Source organism: Saprolegnia diclina, assembly GCF_000281045.1.
Source record: "Saprolegnia diclina VS20 unplaced genomic scaffold supercont1.9, whole genome shotgun sequence".
Classification (NCBI taxonomy): Eukaryota; Oomycota; class Saprolegniomycetes; order Saprolegniales; family Saprolegniaceae; genus Saprolegnia; species Saprolegnia diclina.
The window spans coordinates 36,587-54,723 of NW_008246076.1; the positions used below are offsets into that span (position 1 = coordinate 36,587).

Here is an 18,137-nt window from a genome sequence, read left to right on the forward strand (position 1 = left end):
TGAGCTGGAGACCGGCAGCGCCAGTCGCGATATTCACGAGACCGTCCTTGGCGCATCGGTAGGTCACTGCCTCGGCGGAGGCGTGTTGGGGGTGGACCCCCCCCAGCTGCATTGGGACCAGCGGAATCGAGTCAACCGCCGGCATCGACTGTGTCCCGCCCATACTAAGACCCTTGCAGACTCGAAAGTTGTCCAGGGTGTAAATATACTCACAGAACCGTTTTGCCGCACCTGGTCCGTGACGAGCAACTTAACCTAAAACACTATTTACGGTGTCATCACATATGACGCTGCGCCTGGATCACGCGGCCGAGCTCGCACTTGACCAAGATGCTCGGGTCCTGCTCGACCTCGTCGTCCCACCCACCCGCTGCGCTCAGGCTTGGGCCGTCGCATCACCCGCAATATGTGCTCGACCGACACACACGTCATGATGGCTTATGGCCACAAGCCCTAGCTAGTATCAATGTATCGATCCGAAACAAAACGGATAAAACGTCGAACCCGACGGCCCAAACAGCCGTGCAAAGTTGTGACGATGATAAGCGCACAAAGGCAAGAGGTGGCGCCACGTCAGTTGCAGAGAAGCGTATCCATGGCCGAGTCGCAAGGGGACGAAGTGTGCTATTCGTTAAAGTCTCGGTGACAGGGCTTTGAAAATTGCAATTCACCAGCCAGATGTCATTGCCGGCGACTAATCTAACGACCAACCTCGTCGCTTGGGCTCGAGCTTCAACCTCGTAGTGCAGTATTGCTGCGGGTAGAAGCCAGAGCTGCCCGAGCAAGAGGCAGTAGGATTGGCGTCCAGACTTAGTACACGGATTCGCTGACGGCGATTTATGTTTCTTGTCGCGTCCTCACGAGTCCGCAATGGCCGCTAAGGCGTCGGTGGATGCGATACACGAGCTCTCGCAGTCGGCGGTGGCAAATATTGCACGAGGAGGAGGACGCCTACCTCAACGCCGGGGGCGACGTCGATGTAGCGGCCGGCGGGCGGATCTTGGCCACGGCGGTGTCGTCGCACGTGATGAGAAGCTGCGTGTCCCAGTCGCCTCGACAGACAAGCCTGAACCAGCTATTGCGCACGAGGAGCTTCAAGATCTGCGTCTTGGTCGTGCCGGCGAAGACACGGTACGTGTGATGGTATGAGAAGAGGTCCTTTGAGAGCGTTGCGACCACGGCCTTGTTGGCGTTGAGGAGCGAGGCCGAGCTCCGCAGAAAGCCGCTCGTGTCGGTGAGCTGGAGACCGGCATGACGATCGGTCGACAACACTATTTCCGGTCGATTCGTTTTCAGACTAAATGCAACGTCTGGTCCCGGGCCCGGCTCTTTGTGCTTGCATGTGATTGGCCACCCAGCCCAATATTGAGCGTGGCAATACAAAGATCAAGATAGGCGACCACGGGCCTCGGGCCAATATTAGATATTCGAGCCATGGCGTATCACTTTGACCCGTACGCGACGGCCCGCCGGCCCAAGGCCAAGCGCAGCGGGTGGGACGACGAGGTCGAGCAGGACCTGAGCATCTCGCGCAAGTGCGAGCTCGGCCGCTGGATCGAGTGCGGCATCTGCGTCGACAAGGCCGGGAAGCACTCGGTCATCCAGGCCGACGCCGCCTTCGGCCTCAAAAAGTGGAAGCGCCACATCAACGGCGCCTGCCACCTCAAGAACGCCGGCCTTGCGCCGCCCGAGCCGCGCCCCGCGCCGATGCTACACGCGCTGCCGATCGAGCCGCCGACGCTGTTAGAGGCGACGCCGACGATGCGCTGTCCGGGGCTCTACGGCGGCGACCCCAAGTACCTCGCCTTGATGGTGCAGTACGGCGACATCAAGTCGGAGCGGCTCGAGATTGTTGCGACCATGGGCGGGATCGGCGCCTTCTCCAAGCAGTGCACCAAGGCTGCGTACGATGGCAGCGCCCACCGCAAGAAGACGTCCAAGCACCAGATGAAGACGGCGTGCATGGCCTGCTACGAGCTCGCGGGCGACGAGCGCGACAGCTTTTGCAAGCGCGTCGACAACATGGAGCGCGTCGACATGGTCCTCGATGCGATGCTCTCCAACCACAAGGGTCCGTTGGCGAAGAAGGTGATTGTCGACTTTACAAAGAGCAACACCAAGGCGAACCCGAACTGGAACTACCTCCTCGAGAAGGCCAAGCTCTTCAAGGCGGCCATGAACTACTGAGACTTAGAGCTGGCGCGCCAGCCAGAGATCGGTCTCGAGCAGATCGGCATCCATCGCCAGCAGCTGGATGACGCACGCTGCGTCACCGGCAATGTGCTCGACGGGCACAAACGTTGTCGCCACATCCACGTCCACCAGTCCTAGTTTCAATGTATCAATCAATATCCAACCAAAAAATGCAAAAATATACCTGACGGCAGTGCAAAGTCGTGGACGAGATGGACGCGCAAGTGCAGGAGGTGGCGCCACGTCAGCTGCGCGCGCGCGAGGAGCTTGCGCAGCGCTGCGCACACGTCGCCCGTCGCATCCGGCGCCACAAAGAGAAACCCGACTGCCAATTTGCGCGCCAGGACCGACACGTCGCTGCGTAGTCCGTCCGACTCTATATACATATAGATGGACAACCTGTCCACAACGATCAGGACGCACCGCAATGAAAGGTCGTCGGCGCAAACGTCGCGTACGCCTTGTGCGTAAGTGCGAGGAGCTCGACTTCGACCGGCGCCGCCTTGGGCAGCATCGGCACGGCCACCACTGCGATCGGGGACCGCGTCTATACGTTCTTAGGTCAGCAACGACATGCGATAACGAAGGAGGTACGGCCAGTGCGAGCCGCTGGGTCGTCTTGTCGTGCTCGTCGTCGCTCTCGTCGCTGTCGAGGTCGTGCGCATACGCGTCCAGATGGGCGGCGTTGGCCTGCAGCTGCTCGCGGCTCAAGTCTGCGAGCGCGCCGCCGACGCCGGACGTGTACGTATGGTAGACCAGCGTCGAGACGACGTGGCGCAAGTTGGAGTCGACGGCTTCGAGGACCCGGACGCCGTTGCGGAAGCTCTACGGCACAATCTCGGATACGATTCATATGCGCAACGTCGTACGAGGTGGAGGTTGGCGGTCGGCGACGTCGACGGTAGCAGCGTCATGGTCTCGGGCACGAGCGGGATCTGTCCGGCGCAGCACACGACACTCCGTGCAATCTATATACATCCTGAGGCGATACTGTAATATATGAATCAAGAATGACGCACCGTCGTCGCCTGGCTGTACGGGCCAATGCACATGGGCGCCCACTCGCTGAGGCTCTGGATGTACAGCACGTCGCGCTGCGTCGCAGTGAGCTGGAACGGGTCCGCGCCTTCAAAAATATGAGAAAAATTGAAACATTGAAACATTGAAGCAAGACCGGCGCCACGGAGCGCGAGGCAGTCGAGCTGGACGGCGGATGCCATGTCGACTTGGACGCAACTGCGCGAGGGCGGCAAGAGACCCGGAAAGTACGAGCCGTAGACCGCATTCAAGACCGCAAACTGCGCCATGTCCTGGACGTAAATGTGCACAAAGAGCACATTGCCCAAGCCCGCGCCGTGCAAGCGGAGCTCGTCTACATCGTATTTCAACGTTGTGCTCAATATTGTCATATCGCGTCGATACCTTGGAGTGTCGCAAAGATCGCGTGCACTTGGTCGGGCAGCGGCAGCGTCTGGTCGGCGCACGTAAGGCCCGAGACCATGATTTGGTTGCGGTAGATTCGGCTGCGAGCGCGTCCGTGCGGCAAGGCCGGGCGCAGCGCGCGGGGCACAAGCATCGCCGGCGCGTCACCGGGGTGCGGTGACGACGCACTCGGCGGCGGCGGCGGGAAGGCGTCGGCGGTCTTGTCTTCGAGGTGCAGAGCGTCGATGCAGTAGAGACCGACGGGCGCAAACATGTCGTCGGCGTGGATCTCGATGCGCGCCGCGTCACTAGAGACACATATTGTCCATAGTCTTTTGAGAGACAAGAAATAGTGTGTACATGACGATGCGCTTCTTGAAGAGCGGGCAGTCGAGCGTCAGGGTCTCGTACTCGCCGCCTTCGCCGCAGATATGGAACTGGTACTTTTCGTGCTAAGACAGAATTTGGTACAGTGTAAGCGACAAGGATATACAGTACGAGGTCGAGAAAGGTCGGGTAGAGGTCCGCAATGGAGCGGCCGAGGTGCTTGCGCGGATGCAGCCCTAGCACGGAGCGCATGAGGGCGATGGCGAAGAGGAGGAGGGTACCCATGGATGCGACCTTGACGACGATCGAGTGCAAGTCGGCGTCGATCATCTCTTGCATGAGCTCGTCCTGCTCCTTGCGCCAGAGGTACGCCACGGATGTGAGCCCTAAGCGCGCGCACCTACGTTGATACGCTTAGCGTAGTCGTGGGCAAGCGTTGGCATACACGTTCTCGACGCGTGTGCGCTGGTAGTTGGAGAAGATCGCGCCCGTGTTGACGGCCTCGACGTCGGGGTACTGGCGCTGGACCTCGGCGAGCAGCGCGTAGAGGTCTTCAACTTCGTCGCCCTCGGTCGGCGCGTAGCCCATCTCGGTGGCCAGCGACTGCCCACGCAGCGTGTGCATGACCAGCGGCAGCTCCATGCAGGCGGCGATGCTCGCGACGACGTGCGTGCCAATGGACTGGAACATGAACGAGTCGACTTCGGCGTTGGCGGCCGGCGGCTGCAGCGTCGCGAGGCAGACGATCTCGTGGCCATGCTGCTCGCACTTGAGAAGCGAGTAGATGCTGTCCTTGCCTCCGCTCACGAGCGCCACGACCTTCATCGGTGGTTCGGCGCTGTTGCACGGAAATAGTGTGCATCCTGCATGAAATCGTGTGATCACAACCGAGTGCTGTCGATATGGCACTGTCTCGGTGCATCTACTTCGAGTACCAGCGAGAAGGACGCAGGTGCAGAGACAGTGGCGCCAGACATGACGTGAGACGCCATCGGTCGCGATATTTCCTTCGCCTCCATCGTGACGGCAACTCAGATGCACCTTTCAACGGCAAGTACAGAGACCCGCAAACCAAATCCTGAAGTCTATATGTATATACGCTGGCTCGTTCGTATACTGGGTTAAACTAATTCTCATAACTAGCTTGTGTAGTAGAGAAACGTGGTGGCGCGACCCTTCGTTGCTTACAGAGCCGTGGGAGTGCCACGTAATACGTAGCGACACCGTCCACCCGTCGCGACACTCTGCAGCGTTGACAAAGCGACGACTCGAAGTGCCAGGTTTGTTGCTACTCAGTAAGCCCACCGCTCTCTTCGGTCCACAGCGCGGACGACAACGGCCAAACGGTTTCATTATGGTCGCCAAGTTCGGACGTGTCATTACACGCGTCAGACGCTGGATCCTGATTTTGCTCGTGACTGCAAGGCCGAACGTTCCCCCAAAACAGACGCGCGTGCTCACGCATACCACTGGCGCCTGCCTCCTTGAGTTGCCCACGCGGCCACCTTGAGTTGCCAACGCAGCCTGCGTGCCATAGAAAATGAGGAGCGTCCTTGTCTTCGCGTCAACACCGACGTAGCCGCGCGTTACGCAGGTCTTGCTGCTCGTTAGAATTTGGCGCCTGTCGCCTATAACCAATGTGTGTCGCTTGACGCCGCCGTCCCACGGTGCATTCCGGGTCGGAGGCCATCCCCAGTTTTGATAAATCTCGCCATGTCACGCTGCTTCGTTCTCGGGTGCGACCTGCCGCCGACGGACGCCACGAGCCAAAAATGCGAAAAGCACAAGCACCGCGCCAAGTGCCAAGGCGACCCGCTCTGCTACAACCAGGTGTACGCGCGCGGCCGCTGCGTGCGCCACGGCGGCAAGAAGCCGTGCTTGTACCATGGATGCACGGGCAACGCGCGCCGCAACGACATGTGCCACCGCCATGGCGGCGCCCGCCACCGGCTCTGCTCCGAGCCTGGCTGCGACAAGATCGTGAGCGAGCGCCGCAAGTGCTCCCGGCACGGCGACACGGCGCTCTGCCACTTCCCCCGCTGCCTCCTCAAGGCGCGGCTGCAGGGCTACTGCGGGACGCACTACCGCTACAAGGCGCAGCACATTGAGCCAACCGCGTGGAACGTTGTGGACGTCGCGATGCGCAACGACGCACCGCTCGCCGAGGTCGAGTCGCAGATTTTGAGCAGTCTCTTGGACGACTGCGCGATCGACGAGACAAGCTTCCACGTCCTGCACGTGACGCGGTCCGAGTCGGTGCACATGCCGGCCGTGGACCTTCGCGACCACAAGACGCCGCCGCGCCGGCCTTGATTTATACGCAAACACACGCTTTTAGAGCGTACATTCTAGTATCATTGCATGAGCGCACGAGGCGCTACCTCATCTTACAAGTCCTTTCTCTATATATCTATCTACTAATACAATTGAGCTACTACCTAATCCGCTTCATTCGTCTTCACACGACGAGGTGCGGGCAACCGCTGAATCTTCTTGCTGCGCCGAGACACGAGCGCGCGACAGGCGGCGACAGCGACGTGGCCCGTCCAGGGGCACGCGAAAGAAGGTGGTCAAGCTGGCTCGTACTGCAAGTGCAAAGTCCGCGGTCCGGTGCTTTTTTGAGCTTCAACGAGCGAAAGCTTGAGGTGGCGACAACGACGACGCACCGCTGTTGCCACCGTCTTCTGCTCACGCCAGCATGCAGCGCATCGACGTGGATTCATAAAACTAATTCTTTTGCAGCGGAAAATAGTCTTGTGCAATTTGTAGTTGGGTCGATGGCGCTACGGTACATGCTTGCGTCAACTGGCTAGCGGCGATCCTCCCAGGAGTTTGCGTCTGGTCTGTCGATGTGTAATCGCGCGTGTTTGGAGCGACATCCTGGTTTGAAATTAGGACATGGCGCGGCCTGGACTTGAAGCCACCGTGCTGCACAAACGACAGGCGGCCCCGAGATGCTGCATGGACGAGGCGATGCTACATTCTGCATGCCTTTGCCTATGGACGGCGCTGCCTCTGGGTATGGCCCTTCCAAAGAGAGGAATGGTGGCCAGTATGAGAGCACAGAGGAGCACGAGCAATGCGGCTTGAACTCGAGACAGCTGGTGTGGTGACTCACTTGGTGACTCACTACTAGGCCTGCTGAGTCATTCCCGTTCGATCGTCTGCACCGTGTGAATGGCCGCGACATGCCTCTTTTGCGCCAACCCGGCGCCGCCCGGCCGCACCAAGTGCACCTTCCACCGCCACCGCGCCGTGTGCATCGGCGCGCCCGGCTGCACCAACCAAGTGTACGCGCGCCAGCGCTGCGTCCGGCATGGCGGCAAGCGGCGCTGCCACGTCGAGGGCTGCGAGAGCTACGCTCGGAACCGCAACCTGTGCTTTCACCACGCCGCGTCCGTCTTGCCGCCCAAAACGTGCGCCGTCGACGGCTGCGAGAAGCGCGCGCACGCCAAGAACAAGTGCTTGCCCCACAGCGGCGTCCGACGCTGCCGGGCCGAGGGCTGCCTCCTCTACGCCCGCCACGCCGGCTACTGCACCCACCACCGCCAAGAGACCCCGCCAGCCTCGCCAGCAAAAAGTACATTCGTCGTCAAGAGTAATGACGCCGATGGGGACGATGACAGCGGGTGGTTTGAGGACGTCTGGAGCCGGGTCCCGTACCCCCCGCTCGCAACCACATTCTAACACGACCACGCAGAATGATGACAACTTGTATGGATTCTAGTGTGTCACGAAGGCGACGATCGAGGCTGGTGACCGAGGCAGAGACCGCGCAGGCGGCCAAAGTCCGAGCAGTGGGGAACCCGGCACTTGACGCCCCCGCCGTGCACCCGGCAAAAGCCGCCGGCCTGCGACGGTGTGTTGCATTTGGGCGCGCCGCACTGACGGGCGCCGCCGTGGTGCGTGCAGAGGCCGAGGAGGCGCGCGTAGCTCCAGCACGAGTCGACGCGGCACTTGCGCCGGCGGTTCATGCGGCGGATGGTTGGGTCGACGTACTCTGTCGACGACGCGTGGGCAAGGCAGAGGAGGCGCACCTTGGCGTACCGGCGGCAGTTGGGCGACGCGCAGAGCTGCAGCGGACGCATGCGAGAAGATGTGAAATGAAGCAGGTCGGCGACGAATGACTCAGCCAGAGTGGGAGCGCGCTTGCCACGTGGTGGCCACCAGGCGCCAGAGACGGGCGCTGCAGTGTACTGTGTATGCTAGTGATAGAGCCCTACGCTCGTATTCTACGCAGCGATGGCCTCGAACAGTGTGTTCGCATGCGCCAGCCAACCCGTACAACCTGCAATACGTGTATGTTCATGGGCTTATCGTCGGCGGTCGTAGTCGCGGCTGCTCGAGCTGCGCTTGCTGCGGTCGCGAGAGCGCGAGCGGTCCCGCTTGCTGCGGTCACGGGACCGCGACCGGGATCTCGACCGACGGCTGCTGCGCGAGCTCCGGCTGTCGCCACGCCGCTTATCGTCGTCTCGGCGCTTGTCATCGTCGCGACGCTTGTCATCATGCCGGTCACGGTCTGTCCATTTCGTCAGAAGCTGTCACATACCGTCACAAGAGTCGTACCGCGAGAGCGCGACCGACCCCGCGAATCGCTCCGGGACGACTTGTCGTTGCGGGCCGACGACCCCGACTTGTACCCGTCTTTGCGATCGTCGGACGAGCCGCCTGGATGCGTCGGCGGCGCACGCATGTGCCATGGCGGCGGCTGGTGCCACGGCGGCGGCGGCCCCCGGGGCGGGTACATCGGGCCGCGAGGACCACCCTGGCCCATCATGCGGAAACCAGGGTCCGACATGGCGGACGCGGCCTTGAGCGCCGCCGCCGCCTTCTCCTTCTCCTCCGCTTCCTTTTCCTGCGTCTTTTGATAAGCAAGCTCGCGCCGCTTCTGGAGCTGCTTGGCGCAGTAGTCCTACATTCGGCGCATGAGCACACAGAGACACTCGTGGATGGCGAAGCGTACGCGCCATGATGCTTCGTCAAAGCCGTAGTTGAAGTAGTCGGAGATATCGACGCCCGGCTTGCGCCATGGCTTTTCTTCGAGCTGGTCAATGTCGACGTCAAAGGCCGTGCGCCGACCGCCGATTCCGAGCAGCGAGAGCTCCTCGAACGTCGGCTCGTATTGCTATGTATCAAATAAGCCACCGATACTTGGGTTGAGAAGGGCGTACGTCGCCAGGGTTGCGCGGCTGCAGCGGCGGCGTGCTCAGCGGATGCTCGTCGCGCACGTACTGGTTGCCACCGCGCACGAAGCGGAGCTTGCTCGACTTGGATGGCGACTCTTCCGTTTCTTTGAGCACGATCGCGATGCCTTCGTCCTCATCCTCATCGTCGTCCTCGTCCTCGTCGTCTTGGGCGGCGGTGGCCTCGGCGGCACCAGCAGCGGCGTCCGTCACGGTCACGGTCCCGTACAGCGGCTCGTCGTCTTCCTCTTCTTCGTCATCGACGACGATAGCCGGCGCCTCGGCGCGGGCCGTGGGCGCGGCCGTGGGCGCGGCCGTGGGCAGGACGTCGTCGCCGAACTCTTCGTCGTACTCTTCGTCCATGCTGCTGCTGCTCGACCGCGGGATCGATCGAGTCCGGTACCCCTGGTCCAAACCTGTCACACTGCATACGCGTATCACATTAAAGAGGTTTATCGGTGCCAGCGTATTCCCTTGATACAAGAACACGTTAGTCCATTTTATTGCAGCATACAAAAACCAAGACATTCACCTCGGTTCTGCGGGCCGTCCAGACAGCGCCACGCGATCGCAGTGCAAGCACAGACCTACTGCCTCTACCCCTATATATGAGGTCGATGCTGCGGCACGTCTCTTCGCAGTCGACGTCAGGGACCTATATCGGTGTTGCGCCCGCTAAAAAATATCCAAAATATTACATCGTGACCAATCTACATGAAATAGTGTTATGTGGTACCCTTGAATCCTTTTTTCTTGGCACCGAAGGCTGCCTGCGGCCTGCGCGCACATTCTATCAATGCAGTAACGCATGGGCATATCCTAGTCATGGCCAGCAGCCCGCCAAACGCTTGCACGGGTCGATGCGGGCGCTGGGGGATGGACACACTATTTCGGGTGAAGTGCAAGAGCCAATCGGGGGGCGGGATATCCGTACAAATCGGCGTATCCGGCGCCGTCCTATTGTTGGTGGTCCGCGGTCCAAGTATTGGTGACCAATCAATTGGAGCGAATCCGGGCGGTGGCAACCGGGGTCATTTACTTTCGTAAAACCTTCTTTGCTTCAGGTAGACGACGTCATGGGCAAGGCGCCATGGAGATGCGAGAGGCAGGATGATGCTGAGCTGTATGTGTGTGTAGTAAGATGCCCCACTCCTTTGGTACCCGCGCGCGCACGCGCCACATGTTCGCCCGCTCGTTCCGCCAGCGCGGTATGATCAAGATGTCGACGTACCTTCGCACGTTCAAGGTCGGCGACTACGTCGATGTCAAGGCCAACGGCGCGGTCCACAAGGGCATGCCCCACAAGTTCTACCACGGCCGCACCGGCCGCGTGTACAACGTGACGAAGCGCGCCGTCGGCGTCCGCGTCAACAAGGTGGTCGGCAACCGCATCATCCACAAGCACATCAACGTGCGCGTGGAGCACGTGCACGCCTCCAAGTGCCGCCAGGATTTCCTCGACCGCGTCAAGGCCAACGAAATCAAGAAGAAGGAGGCCCGCGTCACGGGTGTCCGCCTCCAGATCAAGCGTCTGCCCGCGCAGCCCAAGGGCGCCTACACCTTGAAGACCAAGGGTGTGATCCCCACGACGCTCGCGCCCCAGCCCTTCGTCGACCTCATGTAAATTGAGTTTGGCGACGATCGAAAGGGTTGGGTGTAGCCACGGCCGCACGCAAAGCAGGAAGGAGAGCACGACTGCAACCGTAAACACGAACTTGCGTTTTGCGATAACACTACTTATGTCCACCACGCGTCCCTGTCCTCAGTCGACCTGCCCGAGAGACCCTCCTGCGCGTCGGCCTCATCGCTCGCACGGTGACGAGTGTACTTATGAACGGGCGCATCCCACACTGCCGAGGCCACGAGCAATGGGCGAGAGCGACCATGGGAGCTCCTGACGCATCGCTGGTTACTCGTACACGCCAATGGCCAAGGCTGTGGGCCATGGGCGATCTACACCGAAAGAGATTACGACTGTGGGCCGACAAGCGGCGGCCAAGGACCCGTAGTGCTACCCACCACGCTTCAGAGGTTTGGACGCTGGTCTGTTCAAGGCCAAGGCTCACCACGCCGTACCTCGGCAGTGGCAACATCCTAATCGACAGCACCCCTTCTCGCAGCACATGACCGGCAAAGTCGCTGGGTGCCTCCATAGCACAGCGAGCGCAGCCGCGACGTCGTGGTCGCATGGACAAGCGCTACTGCTGCATCGCGCGAGTCGTAGCACGCTTCCTGGATATGCGCACTAAGATCTGGATCGCTTGAAGCTCTGGATCGTGGTCGTCCAAGCTTATTTGCCGCTTGATCGTCGTCGTCCGTCGCGGCAACTGCGGCCACCCGCTGCGAAATGCGTCGGCCGTGGCGCCCGGATATGCGACCGAGTGATATTCTGTGGTCGCTATCACCTCTCACGCCGCTGTTTTGGACCCCCCACCCCGCCCCGACACGCTCGATTGGCTCAGTTTAATACATCTGGCCGGCCACGACCCCATATCGCCTCGCTCTCGAGGGACTCAGCACAGAATCGGTCGCAGTGCAGACTCGGTACACGCGAGCTCCTCCTACAGACTCGAAGCGCGTTCCTCGCACCGCGTCTGGACGTAAACGGCAGACCACCCGATCCGTACCGTAGTATCTGGTGGCCACGAGGCTGAGCCAACCAGAGTGGGATGCACTTCTATCCAAACCAGAAGTGTGGCTGCGAGATTCACCAGGCGACGACGGCGTTGGCTGGCTTGCCGCTCATCGCAACCAACTAGAGCCTTCGTCATCTCTGCATGGCTCGTACAGTACTTGGCCTCGGTGCAAACTGCCTGCCGATCCTGCTCGCGCAGGCAGGAGGGACGGCCGAGGAAGCCGCCATCGCAGATCGGGCTGTGCGGGTTGTCATTTGAGGCCCCCCCACCCCTTGCCATACAAACACCAAGTCATGTTGAAAGTTCAACCTGGGGCTCGTCCGGATACGCGGTATCCGGCGCCTCCTGAGTGGGTTGGGATCCACTTTGGAATTTCACGTCGAGCGGGCAAGCAGCTGTGAAGATGAGCTCCATGAGTCCTGCGCTCGAGACGCAGAAGGAGCTCTACGACGAGGCCATGCTGCACGTGAACGCGGGCGTCGCCGCCCAGAGCGGCGAGGACAAGGCGGCCGCGGAGAAGGAGTTCGCTTCGGCCATCGAGGTCATGGAGCGGGCGCTCGCCATGGACTTCTCGCACGAAGAGAAGGAAGCGAGCATGCGCTTGGCCAACAAGATGGGCCGATACATGACGATGATCAAGAGCCAGCGCGGCAAGGGCGACGGGAAGGGCGCCACCGCGCGCTACAACATCCTCGACATGGAGAACCTCCCGGCGCGGTATTCGCCCGTGACGAACGCGCTCATGACGTCGCCGACGCATGGCAATGTCTTCGAGTCGCTCAAGAACATCTTTGGCTTCCAGGAGAACAACGTCAAGAACCAGCGCGAGCACGTGACCTTGCTCCTGACCAACTACAAGGAGCAGTTCGAGACGCCGCTCGCGACGCCGCTCGAGTCGTCCAAGAAGAGCAAGAAGACCGACGTCGTGGCCCCGCTGCCTGCGGACGCGGCTGAGGCCACCAAGCTCGCGATCGAGAAGCTGCACACGCGCCTCTTTGACAACTACGGCAAGTGGTGCAAGTACCTCAAGCAGACGCCGGCCTTCTCCAAGGAGCCGCTTGTCGACATTGTGCTCTTCTTCCTCATGTGGGGCGAGGCCGGCAACTTCCGCCAGACGCCGGAGCTGCTCTGCTTCCTCTTCCACTCGCTCCTCCCGACCGCGACGCCCAACTCGTCGCCCAAGGAAGCGGGGACGTACCTCGCGACGATCATCCGCCCGATCTACGCCGAAGTCAAGAAGGACAACGACAAGAAGACACCGCTCGGGCAGCGCGCGCCCCACAAGGAGATCCGAAACTACGACGACTTTAACGAGTTCTTCTGGACGGCCAAGTGCCTCAAGTTTGACGCGACCAACATCGCGACGGCGCTCGGGTCGCTCAACAAGAAGGGTCAACCCCAGGACGCGCCCAAGACGTTCGTCGAGACGCGGTCGTGGGTCCGTGCGCTCTGGTCGTTCCGGCGCATCTTCCTCTTCAACCTCTGCCTCTTCATCGCCACGGTCGGCTTGGCGGTCAACGTGACGCTCTACTGCCCCGAGTCGCCCATTATGTACGGCCCGGACCTCGGGAAGGAGGCCACGATCCTCGGGAAGCTCTACTACAAGCCGCGCCTCTCGTACAACATGAACGACGACTTTGAGGTCGAGACGTGCAACCTCCCGAAGCTCGCAACGTGTCTCGGTGTGACCAACTACGTGCCGTACACGACGTTCCAGTACCTCCCGGAAGACATGAAGATGCTCATGGCCGACATCCCGTTCCAGCCGTGCCTCGAGCTCCTCGGCGGTCGCTGCAGCTGCTACCTCGAGACGCTCAAGGACTGCTTCTCGCAGAAGGGCACGTCGGTCGTCTACGACCTCTCGGACCCGAGCGCGATCTCGAGCATCAAGTACGACCAGGCCACGTGCATGCCAGCGTACTACAAGGCGGCGCTCGACGTCATCAACAACGCCGGCAACGGCAAGCTCAACTGCGCCGCGTGCACGTTCCCGGCAACGGACATGCCGACCAAGCTGCCGGCGTTCTTGCTCGGACTCGTCGACTTTGGCCGCACGGACATGGGGCCCCTCATCTTCCTCGGTGGCGCAGCCGTCTTTGCCTTGTTTGTCGCGGGCGAGGTCGTCAACCGCCTCTTTTCGGGCCTCTTGATCGGGTACGTGGGCCGGAACCTCCCGGTCCCGTGGTCGGCGTGGTGCCGCTACAGCTGCTTCTGGCTCTTCATGTTCACCGTCAAGCTCCTCTTCGACTACAACTTCATGGTCAAGAACCTCGTCGAGACGTCGCTCATGATTTGGCTCTCGGACCCGACGCAGTACCTCCAAGTGTCGCACTTTATGGTGCAGAAGAGCTACCACAACATCATCTACATCGTGTTCCTCTGGCTGCCGGCGGTCATCGTCTTCTTCTACGACTGCCAGATCTTCTACGCCATGTTCTCGGTCGTCTTTGGCTCGATCCGCGGCTTCAACCTCCGCATTGGCGAGCTCCGCTCGTTCCGCATCTTGCGCCAAGCGTTCAAGTCGATTCCCAAGATGTTCAACAAGAAGCTCGTGCCCAATGACGCCGAGGTCGAGGTCTCGAAGGCCAAGCAGGAAGAGAAGAAGAAGAAGGTGTCGGCCAAGGAGAAGGAGGCCGCCGAAGAGCACGCGCTCGAGATCAAGGCGCAGCTGTACCAAGGCGGGGACGCGCTCACCAACATCTCGATGCACAAGTCGTTCGGGCACGTCTCTGGTATTGACGGCAAGGAGTTTGAGCGCGTGTACCCGTTCGCGATGGCGTGGAACCGCTGTCTGAGCTCGATGCGCGAGGCCGACGTCATCAACAACCGCGAACTCAACGTGTTGAGCTACCTCATCGACGGCCACGACACGGACGAAGCCCGCTTGTATCCGCCGGCGTTCCTCACGGCCGGGAAGCTCGACGAGTCCCTCGACATCATCTCCGACTGCGCGGCCATCTACGACAAGCTCAAGAGCGACAAGAAGAAGGAGTCGGCGCTCGACAAGGTCGAAGCCGCGATGCGCGAGCGTCTCAAGAAGGACGACTTGCGCATCGAAGCCTGCCTCGGCTCGTACAAGTTTACGGTCCGCGTCCTCAAGGTGCTGCTCGGCGACGCGCACGCCGACATGGCGCCGTGCTACGACTTTATCGAGGAGGCGGTGCACACGCACGCGATCCTCAAGGGCCTCAACGTCTCGGGCCTCCACGCGCTCCGGACGGCCGCAAGTGTGGCCATGAAGGCGATCGCCGATGCGCCGAAAGCTGCGAAAAGCGACTCGCTTACGTTCCAGCGCGCCCTGTACCGCGTCATTGACGCCGTCGAGCAGCTCCTCGTGCAGCTCAAGAAGGTGCTCTCCAAGCAGGAGGCGCTCGCCAAGGTGCTCAACGACACGCCGCTCAAGCCCAACTCGTTCTTTATCGCGGCCGACCCGACGCACGAGTATGCGACTCGTCAGCTCAACGCGCTCATTAGCGACAAGCAGACCATGGCGATCGTCTCGCGCGCGTACCAGCTGTTGACGGTCGACAACTTTGACGCGGAGCCGCGCTCGGAAGAGGGCCAGCGCCGCCTCCGGTTCTTCTCCAACTCGCTCTTCATGGAGATGCCGGACGCGCAGTCGGTGAAGAAGATGCACTCGCTCTCGGTGGCGACGCCGTACTACTCGGAGATCGTCCTGTACTCGATGAAGGACCTCCTCGTGACGGAGGGCAAGGGCGGCGAGACCAAGCTGCTCTACTACCTGCAGACGGTGTACCGCGACGAGTGGGAGCACTTTTTGGAGCGTCTCGGCGTCTCGAACGAGAAGGACGCGATCGCCAAGAGCCCGGAGGAAGTCCAGCTCTGGGCGTCGTACCGCGGCCAGACGCTCGCGCGCACGATCCGCGGCATGATGTACAACGAAGAAGCGATCCGGTTCCTCTACTGGCTCGAGCTCGGCCACCACAAGGCGTCCGATGAGCTCAACAAGGAACTCGATGAGATGGTCGCGCTCAAGTTCAACTACGTCGTGACGTGCCAGATCTACGGCAAGCAGAAGGAAGAGGACAAGCAGCAGGCCAAGGACATCGACTACCTCCTCAAGAAGCACCCGTCGCTCCGCGTCGCGTACGTCGACGGGCCCAAGAAGATGAAGGAGGGCCCGCCCAAGTACTTTTCGTGTCTCGTGCGCTCGACCAAGGACGAGGACAAGGTCACGGAAGTCTACCGCATCGAGCTGCCGGGCGACCCGATCATTGGCGAAGGCAAGCCGGAGAACCAGAACCACGCGGTCGTCTTCTCGCGCGGCGAGCTCATCCAGTGCGTCGACATGAACCAGGACGGCTACTTTGAGGAGTGCCTCAAGATGCCCAACCTCCTCGCGACCGTCGACCGACCGGAGCACAAGAACTCGCCGCTCACGATCATCGGCTTCCGCGAGTACGTCTTCACGGGCGCCGTCTCGAACCTCGCGTCGTTCATGCAGATCCAGGAGCTCTCATTCGTCTCGCTCGGCCAGCGCATGCTCGCGCACAACTACGTGCGCCAGCACTACGGGCACCCGGATATCTTCGACAAGATGTTCGCCATGGGCACGGGCGGCACGGCCAAAGCGTCGCGCGGGATCAACCTCTCGGAGGACATTTTCGCCGGCTTCAACTCGACGCTCCGCGGCGGCCGCGTCTCGCACGAAGAGTTCATCCAAGTGGGCAAGGGCCGCGATGTCGGCATGCAGCAGCTCGCGCTCTTCGAGGCCAAGCTCTCGTCCGGCGCCGGCGAGTGCGTCACGTCCCGGGACGTGATGCGCATGGCCAACCGCCTCGATTTCTTCCGCCTCAACTCGTGGTTCTACGGCAACCTCGGCTGGTACTTTACGCAGACGATGACCGTCTTTGGCGTCTACTTCTTCATCTACGGCAAGATCTACTTTGCGCTCTCTGGTATGGACGCGTTCTACCTCCAGCTCGGCCGCATGGGCATCTCGGGCGTCCTCAACACGTCGTGGGCGCTGCAGTTTGGCTTCTTGCTGGTCGTGCCCGTCATTGGTGTCGTCGGCGTCGAGCGCGGCTTCCGCCACGGTATCACGTTCCTCTTTTGGAACGTCATGACGCTCGGGCCGCTCTTCTTTACGTTCCAAATGGGCAACCGCATGCACTACTTTGACCGGACGCTCATCCACGGCGGCGCCAAGTACCGCGCGACCGGTCGCGGCTTCACGATCAAGCACGAGAAGTTCGCCGAGCTCTTCCGGTTCTACGCGTTCAGCCACTTTTACCGCGGCGTCGAGCTCATGTTCTTGCTCGTGCTCTTTGCGATCTACGGCACGTTCAACTGGTGCAACTGCTCGTGGCAGCAGGACATTACGTTCTACAACGGCGTCGAGCCGCTCCCGTACGAGTGGCAGGCGCGCTGCTACGCCAACTGGTACCAGCAGTGTGTGCTTCCGACCAACCAGAACTACGGCGTCATGAGCTACTCGCTCTGGCTCATCGCGGCCACGTGGGTCTGGTCGCCGTTCATCTTCAACCCGAGCGCGTTCGACTGGGACTTTGTCATTGCCGGCTACCGCGACTGGCAAAACTGGCTCGAGACGAAAAACGACTCGGCCGAGTCGTGGTTTGGGTGGTGGTCGGCCGAGCTCGAGTACCTCGAGCACTCGACGGCGTTCTCGCGCTTCGTGATGTTTGTGCGCAAGACGCGCTTCCTCCTCGTGGCGTTTGGCTTGTACCTCCAGCTCGCGTACCGCCTCTTTTACAAGGACCAGCACACGACCGTCGCGCAGGGCAACCCGATGCTCCCGTACATCCTCGCCGGCGCCAGCGTCGTCTTTTTGATTCTCTTTGCGTGCGTCGCGTACGTGGCGAGCCGCGTGACCAAGAAGATGACGATGAAGCAGCGCAAGCTCCGCAAGATCAAGTTCAACCTCTCGGCAATCGGTCTCATCCTCTTGATCGGGTCGCTCATGTACTTGTCCGTGACGCACCTCGCCGAGATCGTCGTCATCCTCGCACTCGTGCTCTACTGGTTCCTCCAGTACACGATCTGCCGCCTCAAGCAGCACCACGTCATCATGGTCAACATCGCCAAGGGCTTTGACATCGTCATTGGCTGGATCGTCTTTGGCCCGATCCTCTTCATCTCGATGTTCATGCCCTTCCTCGCTGCCTTCCAGCAGCGCGTCATGTTCAACTCGGCGTTCACGTCCGGTCTCGAGGTGCACAAGCTCCTCGGGAACGAAGTCGCGAACGAGGTGACGGCGCTGCAGCCCGCGCCGGTCGCCGACAAGCCCAAGGTCAAGGCCACCAAGAAGAAGAAGACGGACGAACCGACGCCGACGAGCTACGGCGCCATCTAAGCTCGTTTTGCCAATACATGTCTTTTGCATGTCGCCACTTCA

General features: G+C 61.0%; 10 protein-coding genes across 10 annotated transcripts in view; 5 read left to right on the plus strand and 5 right to left on the minus strand.

Moving 5' to 3' along the window:
- SDRG_03682 (hypothetical protein) overlaps nt 1–163 on the minus strand; it is a gene marked incomplete at both ends in the record, with an annotated part of 479 nt that extends 316 nt beyond the window's left edge. The window contains one exon of the mRNA XM_008609319.1: nt 38–163. Within this exon, the coding sequence (XP_008607541.1) occupies nt 38–163 (126 nt within the window). The remainder of the gene's footprint in view (nt 1–37) is intronic.
- Nucleotides 164–599: 436 nt separating this feature from the next.
- On the minus strand, nt 600–1,291 carry SDRG_03683 (hypothetical protein; the record flags this gene model as incomplete). Its single annotated transcript, XM_008609320.1, has 1 exon — nt 600–1,291. A coding segment is annotated over one exon (340 nt), but the record flags the coding sequence as incomplete, so codon positions are not given.
- A 143-nt stretch (nt 1,292–1,434) lies between these two features.
- SDRG_03684 (hypothetical protein) lies at nt 1,435–2,187 on the plus strand (the record flags this gene model as incomplete). Its single annotated transcript, XM_008609321.1, has 1 exon — nt 1,435–2,187. One exon carries the CDS (start codon nt 1,435–1,437, stop codon nt 2,185–2,187), a length of 753 nt encoding a protein of 250 aa, XP_008607543.1.
- Nucleotides 2,188–2,190: 3 nt separating this feature from the next.
- On the minus strand, nt 2,191–4,767 carry SDRG_03685 (hypothetical protein; the record flags this gene model as incomplete). The annotated part of the gene is made up of 12 exons (XM_008609322.1): nt 2,191–2,327; nt 2,378–2,569; nt 2,617–2,740; nt 2,788–3,018; nt 3,063–3,161; nt 3,213–3,319; nt 3,368–3,565; nt 3,616–3,923; nt 3,976–4,067; nt 4,114–4,178; nt 4,224–4,342; nt 4,388–4,767. The coding sequence occupies 12 exons, from the start codon at nt 4,765–4,767 to the stop codon at nt 2,191–2,193; spliced, it is 2,052 nt and encodes a 683-aa protein (XP_008607544.1).
- A 710-nt stretch (nt 4,768–5,477) lies between these two features.
- On the plus strand, nt 5,478–6,381 carry SDRG_03686 (hypothetical protein). Its single transcript, XM_008609323.1, has one exon. It carries the CDS (start codon nt 5,656–5,658, stop codon nt 6,253–6,255), a length of 600 nt encoding a protein of 199 aa, XP_008607545.1. The 5' UTR covers nt 5,478–5,655; the 3' UTR covers nt 6,256–6,381.
- Nucleotides 6,382–6,695: 314 nt separating this feature from the next.
- Nucleotides 6,696–7,663, plus strand: SDRG_03687 (hypothetical protein). The gene is made up of 2 exons (XM_008609324.1): nt 6,696–6,783; nt 6,838–7,663. The coding sequence occupies exon 2, from the start codon at nt 7,120–7,122 to the stop codon at nt 7,627–7,629; it is 510 nt and encodes a 169-aa protein (XP_008607546.1). The 5' UTR covers nt 6,696–6,783; nt 6,838–7,119; the 3' UTR covers nt 7,630–7,663.
- A 10-nt stretch (nt 7,664–7,673) lies between these two features.
- Nucleotides 7,674–8,030, minus strand: SDRG_03688 (hypothetical protein; the record flags this gene model as incomplete). The annotated part of the gene is made up of 1 exon (XM_008609325.1): nt 7,674–8,030. One exon carries the CDS (start codon nt 8,028–8,030, stop codon nt 7,674–7,676), a length of 357 nt encoding a protein of 118 aa, XP_008607547.1.
- Nucleotides 8,031–8,255: 225 nt separating this feature from the next.
- SDRG_03689 (hypothetical protein) lies at nt 8,256–9,488 on the minus strand (the record flags this gene model as incomplete). Its single annotated transcript, XM_008609326.1, has 4 exons — nt 8,256–8,461; nt 8,509–8,854; nt 8,906–9,067; nt 9,114–9,488. The coding sequence occupies 4 exons, from the start codon at nt 9,486–9,488 to the stop codon at nt 8,256–8,258; spliced, it is 1,089 nt and encodes a 362-aa protein (XP_008607548.1).
- A 631-nt stretch (nt 9,489–10,119) lies between these two features.
- SDRG_03690 (50S ribosomal protein L21e) lies at nt 10,120–10,861 on the plus strand. The gene is made up of 2 exons (XM_008609327.1): nt 10,120–10,189; nt 10,263–10,861. The coding sequence occupies exon 2, from the start codon at nt 10,267–10,269 to the stop codon at nt 10,747–10,749; it is 483 nt and encodes a 160-aa protein (XP_008607549.1). The 5' UTR covers nt 10,120–10,189; nt 10,263–10,266; the 3' UTR covers nt 10,750–10,861.
- Nucleotides 10,862–12,132: 1,271 nt separating this feature from the next.
- SDRG_03691 (hypothetical protein) lies at nt 12,133–18,132 on the plus strand. Its single transcript, XM_008609328.1, has one exon. The coding sequence runs from the start codon at nt 12,165–12,167 to the stop codon at nt 18,093–18,095; it is 5,931 nt and encodes a 1,976-aa protein (XP_008607550.1). The 5' UTR covers nt 12,133–12,164; the 3' UTR covers nt 18,096–18,132.
- Nucleotides 18,133–18,137: the final 5 nt, after the last annotated feature.

What these genes read in the sequence shown, in the direction of transcription:
- SDRG_03686 (XM_008609323.1), top strand. Translation starts at nt 5,656, where the DNA reads ATGTCACGCTGCTTCGTTCTCGGGTGCGACCTGCCGCCGACGGACGCC.
- SDRG_03687 (XM_008609324.1), top strand. Translation starts at nt 7,120, where the DNA reads ATGGCCGCGACATGCCTCTTTTGCGCCAACCCGGCGCCGCCCGGCCGC.
- SDRG_03690 (XM_008609327.1), top strand. Translation starts at nt 10,267, where the DNA reads ATGCCCCACTCCTTTGGTACCCGCGCGCGCACGCGCCACATGTTCGCC.
- SDRG_03691 (XM_008609328.1), top strand. Translation starts at nt 12,165, where the DNA reads ATGAGCTCCATGAGTCCTGCGCTCGAGACGCAGAAGGAGCTCTACGAC.